The sequence below is a fragment of the Telopea speciosissima genome, chromosome 5 (assembly GCF_018873765.1).
Source record: "Telopea speciosissima isolate NSW1024214 ecotype Mountain lineage chromosome 5, Tspe_v1, whole genome shotgun sequence".
Lineage (NCBI taxonomy): Eukaryota > Viridiplantae > Streptophyta > Magnoliopsida > Proteales > Proteaceae > Telopea > Telopea speciosissima.
The window spans coordinates 18507519-18514286 of NC_057920.1; the positions used below are offsets into that span (position 1 = coordinate 18507519).

The following is a 6768-nucleotide window of genomic DNA, read 5'->3' on the forward strand; positions in this document are numbered from 1 at the left end:
AATTGAATTCCATAAAGTTTGGAGAACACATCGATCTGATTTTCCTGCGAAGCGAAGGTGATTGAGATTCTCTTGGAACAATACAAATTCCTTCTCTGATCTGTTTAGGGTTTTAAGTTTTAACGAGTAGAGATCCTTCTCTTGTCATCTACCTCGATGGAAGACGAAGAATACTGGAAAGAAGGGGTTTATTCTTCTTCGTCTTCTTATTTTTCTCAGTTTTTCTGAAATAGCGAAGTTTGAATTCTCTCCTTCTGCATCCGCCATGGATTACGTTCTTTCTCCTCCTCCTTCTTCGGACGGAGACAGGGATGCGGACTTCGACGAGGCGTGGTACGGTAATATACAATACCTTTTGAACATATCAGCGCTAGGCGCCTTCTGCTGTGTCTTCATCTTTATCTTCGTCAAGCTCCGCAGCGATCACCGTCGAATGCCTGGCCCCGCGGCCCTTGTCACCAAGCTCCTTGCCGTTTGGCACGCTACCTGTCTCGAGATTGCTCGTCACTGCGGTGCTGATGCTGCTCAATTTCTTCTCATCGAGGGTGGAAGCTGCGCACTCCTACTTTCTATCGCTGTCTTCGCCGTCTCCCTCCTTCTTCCTCTCAATCTCTACGCTGGGACTGCTGCGATGGATGATCAGTTTTCCAAGACCACCATCACTCACATTGAGAAAGGTTCGCCTTTGTTGTGGATTCATTTTATTTTTATGGTTATTGTAGTTGGTTTGGTACATCTCGGCATCTCTTCCATCGAAGAACGACTCAAGGTTACTAGATTCAGGGATGTAAATGGTAATCCTAGTGACCCTAATGGGAACTCGATTTCAATTTTCACCATTATGGTGCAGGGGATCCCTAAGACCCTAGCGGCCAATAAAACCCCATTGGAGGAGTATTTTCAGCATAGATATCCCGGGAAGGTTTATAAGATTATTGTACCGATGGATTTGTGTTCTTTGGATGATTTGATTACTGACTTGGTGAAGGTTCGGAGTGATATTTCTTGGTTGGTTGCTCGAATTGACGCTCAGCTCCTATATGGTGAGAGTGATGATGGTGAAAATGAAGGAGAATCTTCTGAGGGAGTATGGGGCTGGCTTCAGAATCTGTGGAGAAAAATGAAGGATCTTTGGGTTCAGGTTGTCTGTCGATTGGGTTTCACAGACGAAGACAAATTGAAGAGACTGCAAGATTTGAGGGCTGACTTGGAGACTCAACTTGCAGCTTACAAAGAAGGCCGAGCACAAGGTGCCGGAATTGCATTTGTGATATTCAAGGATGTCTACACAGCTAATAAGGCTGTACAGGATTTCCGAACTGAGAAGAAGAAGAGGCCGATAGGAAAATTCTTCTCTATCATGGAACTGCAGTTAGAGAGGAACCGATGGAAAGTTGAGCGTGCTCCACCAGCAACTGACATATACTGGAATCACTTGGGATCTACAAAGTTCTCATTGAGATTGCGTAGAGTGTTTGTGAATTCATGCCTTCTGTTGATGCTTTTGTTCTGTAGTTCTCCTCTTGCCGTGATCACTGCTGCTAAGAGTGCGGCACGGATTATCAATGCAGAGGCAATGGACAATGCTCAATTGTGGTGGGCTTGGTTCCAAAGCTCAAGCTGGCTTGCAACCATAATTCTCCAATTTCTGCCCAATGTTCTTATATTTGTGAGCATGTATATAGTGATCCCATCAGTACTGTCCTATCTTTCCAAGTTCGAACGACATCTCACCCTATCTGGAGAGCAGAGGTCTGCACTCTTGAAGATGGTCTGCTTCTTCTTGGTGAATCTCATACTCCTTAGAGCTCTGGTGGAATCTTCCCTGGAGGGTGCAATCCTGCGGATGGGTCGGTGTTATCTGGATGGCGAAGATTGCAAAAGAATTGAGCAGTACATGAGTGCATCATTCTTGTCAAGATCATGCCTCTCTTCACTTGCATTTCTCATCACAAGCACTTTCTTGGGGATATCTTATGATCTGTTGGCTCCAATCCCTTGGATCAAGAAAAAGTTGCAGAAGTTTCGAAAGAATGATATGCTTCAGCTGGTTCCAGAGCAGGGTGAAGATTACACTTTAGGAAGCCAAGAAATAGATAGCCTACGAATGCCTCTGATGACTGAAAGAGAGTTTGACACAAGTATGAACATGAATGGTGTTTCACATGTTTCTCCATTGAATGGAATTGATCTTCAGGAACAAGATCTTACCATTTATCCTATCAACAGAAGCTCTCCTGTTCCGAAACAGACATTTGATTTTGCTCAGTATTATGCATTCAATCTCACTATATTTGCCCTTACCATGATCTATTCTTCATTTGCCCCTCTTGTGGTCCCTGTTGGTGCAGTGTATTTTGGGTATAGATATATGGTTGACAAGTACAACTTTCTATTTGTGTACAGAGTTCGTGGGTTTCCTGCAGGCAATGATGGCAAACTGATGGATAGGGTATTGTGCATCATGCGGTTCTGTGTAGACTTGTTCCTTCTCTCAATGCTATTGTTCTTCTCAGTTCAAGGGGACTCTACTAAGCTACAGGCGATATTCACTCTTGGGTTGTTAGTGGTGTATAAGCTGTTGCCTTCAAAGAGTGATGGGTTTCAGCCATCGCTACTGGAAGGCATACAAACTGTGGATAGTATTGTTGATGGGCCTATAGATTATGAGATTTTCTCACAGCCCAAGTTTGACTGGGATACATATCATGTATGACAAGATTTTAAACACTAAGCAATTTGTTAGTGTGTAATTGTTATTAAGAATTGGTTTTTCCACTCAGGTCATTCTTTTGCTTCCTTAAATCTTTTTAATTTGTTGTAGCATTATCTGTGTATTTTTAGTGGGGTTTCCTCTTGAAAATTTATAGTGCATTCATTACAAGGAACTGAAATCCATGGCTGTGTTTCATTACAGATTTAGAAATTCAATTGTAGTTCCCTCTCTGTTGAAGTGCAACAGTCATTTTGCCACTAGGAGGTGGTGATGTGTTTATACTATTCTGAATATTCTGAATTAAATATTGTTATGCTTTGTTGGATACATCTGGGAATCTACTAATTGGTGTCTTCTGTGCTGTAGAAATGAAAATTGATTTTTTCAAGAATTGTTTGAGGTTTTTGGAGATGACATCGAATATTAGACTTCCATGTTCTCCCCTGTATGCTTGTAACTAGTTGCAGGAGATGGTGAAAGTTTGTACCAAAGCTGCATTTAAAATATAGTTTAACTATTTGTCTTTGTTTCATTTTTCTTTTGACCAATTTTGTATTGTGATCCTCAGGGGCTGGAGAGTAAAGTAGAGGAGAATTATGTAAGCTTACATCCCTAATTTATGCTCTTTTATTGTCTAGTTCCTTGACAGAAATAATTTTAGTGGAAGAATTTTTTTATGCAGTTCATTTGATTTTGATAGTTGGTTTGCATTTGTGCAGAGTTGGAGAGCTTGCACTGCAAGAACAACTTCGATGGCTTTGACGTAAGTGATCTGTGTAGATATTTAACAATTTGATCAATATGATAGTGTGAAAGGTGGTTTAATGGTTTCTCACTTTAGTAAACTGATCAATCTTCTCCATAGAGTTGACCTTTTGTCTTCATAATGGATAGCTATCTGTTGAAGAAACTTGTACAAACGAATGAAAAAAGTGGACAGTATAATTGTTATTTATTAGCAAATTGCTGCTCTCCCATGGTGAACTTTATTTATTCATTTTGTTTTGATGAACAGAGATAATATTAGATTAGGAGAGTAATATCTTTGCCGATGATATTGTTTTGGTGGATGAGACAAAAGCAGGGATTAACTCTAAGTTAGAGTTTTGGAGATCAACCTTAGAAACAGGAGGCTTTAAGATTAGTAGATCAAAGACAGAGTATATGATGTGTAACTTTAGTCAAACTATGATGGATAATGACATGGTAAAAATTGAGGAGAGAGAGATACCGCTGAGTGGCTATTTTAGATATCTAGGGTCTACCATAAGCAAAGAAGGTGACATAGATGATGATGTGTCATAGAGAATTAAAGTGGGATGGATGAAGTGGAGAGGTGCAACTAGAGTATTGTGTGTCTGACGTATTCCTTTAAAGCTTAAAGGTAAGTTCTGCAGGATTGTTGTCCAACCAGCTATGATGTTTGGGGCTGAATGTTGGGCAATTAAGAAGTGGCACATAGTGAAGCTGTGTGTTGTAGAGATGAGGATGTTAAGATGGATGTGCGGCAAAACTAGCAAGGATAAAGTGAGGAACGGAAGTATTAGAGTTGATGTGGGAGATGCCCCGATCTGCAACAAGCCCCAAGGATGTCGTTTGAGGTGGTATGACCAGTTCAATGGAGGCCCGGGGACGCACCGGTAAGGAGGAGTGATCTGATCCCAATTGAAAGAGCTAAAAGAGCCCGGGGCAGGTCTAAAATGACTATAGGAGAGGTTGTGAAGAATGACATGCAGAGTCTGGGCCTTGTGCCAAGTATGATCTCAGATAGAGCCCATTGGAGGGCAAGGATCCACGTTGTTGATACCATGTAGTTGAGATTTTCTGGGCTGTCCTCTTTTCTCTTAGTTACATTTTCCATTTCTCACTACTCATATCTTTTCTTCATTTTTATTCCTCTGTCCTCTTATTTTCATTTCCCTTAATGAGGACCTCAGGTTTCCCTACTTTGTTTTGAAAGGATCCATGTAGCCAACCCCATTTAGTTGGGATAAGGTTTGAGTTGTTATTTGTTGTTTTTAGTAATATCAGGTTGTTTAGGTTATCCATGAAGTTACGTTGGATTGTACGAGATCTGGCTTTATGGGCCCCATTATGAGCAATCCCTTCTGCATGTCTATCCTGTTTTAGCATAGTTATAAACTAAACATGTTAAAGATAACTATCGATATCTAATAATATAGGAAATTCTATCATCCTGCTTGGTGACCTAGTTCTCCATTTCTGCAAATCTGTCCATATCTCTAAAGAACCACATCCCATCTGCATTACTCTGATGACTCCTTGTAGGATTCCTTGGGTTTCAGCTTCCTGAGCGCTCCCTGCATTGCCATAATCCAAAGAGGCTGAAATAATTTGTTTGTTGAATATAATAATTGCTGATCAGCTGCCTGTTTCATACATAGAGGCTGGAAACTCTCGTCGGTGATAAGCAGTGGATGATCACAAATACGGAAATCCAAGTAGGTGGAGATTTGGATATGGGGCATTCAAGGTTTTGAAGATATGGAACAGATTTTTGGAATAGGTTGGCTCCCATTTGGTAACGTTCTTATCGATACGGTCAGGATTGGGTTTATGATTTCAGAAAACCATGTTATTTCTTTTGTACCACAATAGATAGATTGTGATGGAGGTTATACATACGATAGTTCCCCCTCCCCCTCTTTAGTGAGAGAGCTGCTTGTTAGAAGGTTTTGAAATAGATTGAATAAAGTACTCCCTTGAATATTTTTAGGTCTTAAACCTAGAGTGAAGCTTCATGATAGGAATATGTCATTCTGTCTCAGCCTCACATCACAGAAGGGACATTTATCCTCAATGTTAAAAGTGTTTCAATTTTGATCTTGTGGTACCCCCTTTAGCACCTTCCATAAAAACATTTTGAACTTTGGTGGAGTTTTAGTTCCCATAATGTTTTCCATATGAGGTGCCCTCTTGAGCTCTATCTATCATTGTGTTAATGTTTGGCTGAATACCACGCTGCAGACTTGGTAATTAGCTTGCTTGACTTGGATAAGTGATCAGATGAACCATGTGATGAAGTCAGACAAAGAGGAATTTTAGTACTGGCATCTCCAGTATCAGATGGGAAGATGTGGAGGATCAGACTGTGATTCCACCCCCAATTAGGATTAATTCATTGACCATGGTAAAATTGGGATGAGTTGATGGACGGAGGCAGTACCCTTGGATCGTTCCAAATGTTGCTGGAATTCCCCTGGCCTATTCTCCAACAAATCATGTTTTGTAGGTTAGGTAGGCGCTAATTGGTAACTCTTCTGCTCTCAATTCCATGATTATAGGCAGAAATACTTTTTTTGAATTCTATGATTTTTGAGAGCAAAATCACTGAGTGGTAAGCTTTCTTTGGAAATGATCTCGGAGTATATTCAGAGCAAAATCACTGATTGGTATACAATTGATGGAATCATTCTGATTTTTGCGAGTTTTAATTACAGAAAATCATTATCCAAGGTTCATACCTTATGACTTATAAAAATATATAGATATTTAACCATAGCCCAATATTGACATAAATATTCAATTTCTCATAACTTCTACCAAATTGTTATATGCTTCAAACTTTGAGTGATATTAGGAATTACAATTATCACAAGCATGTTGTATAAATAGTGAAACAAGTCACATACGCCCATGAAGATAGTTAGGCCATAGTAATGGTAGAGGATGGTTCGATCAACTGGAACTTCACGTTGCACTTGTCATAGAACTGATGCAGATTTATCACCCAAATGGGCTTATTTTATTAGGAATAAGTTTAGGGTTGGGTTACATACATGTTGGGCCTTTGATCCCTTGGGTTTTCTATGTAATAGGCCACTTTTATGGGCGTAAAGTTGGGGTACATGAGTTGCATACGGGATTAGCCCTATACTTAGTTTATTTTCATGTTTTTAATGTTTTAAATTGAACCGGTCCACAGCTGGTTTGAACCAATGGTTCAATTTAAGTGATTTTATTAGTTTTTCTTTTAATTGTTTAGTTGGGTTGGATGATGACTCTATTTTGAGTCTATTTCAGTTTCTTAG

At 39.9% G+C, this 6768-nt stretch overlaps 1 protein-coding gene across 1 annotated transcript; it reads left to right on the top strand.

Annotated features, from left to right (window-relative positions):
- The first annotated feature begins 233 nt into the window (after positions 1-233).
- Positions 234-2897, top strand: LOC122662040 (CSC1-like protein At4g35870). The gene has a single exon (XM_043857592.1). It carries the CDS (start codon positions 266-268, stop codon positions 2714-2716), a length of 2451 nt encoding a protein of 816 aa, XP_043713527.1. The 5' UTR covers positions 234-265; the 3' UTR covers positions 2717-2897.
- The last annotated feature ends 3871 nt before the right edge of the window (positions 2898-6768 follow it).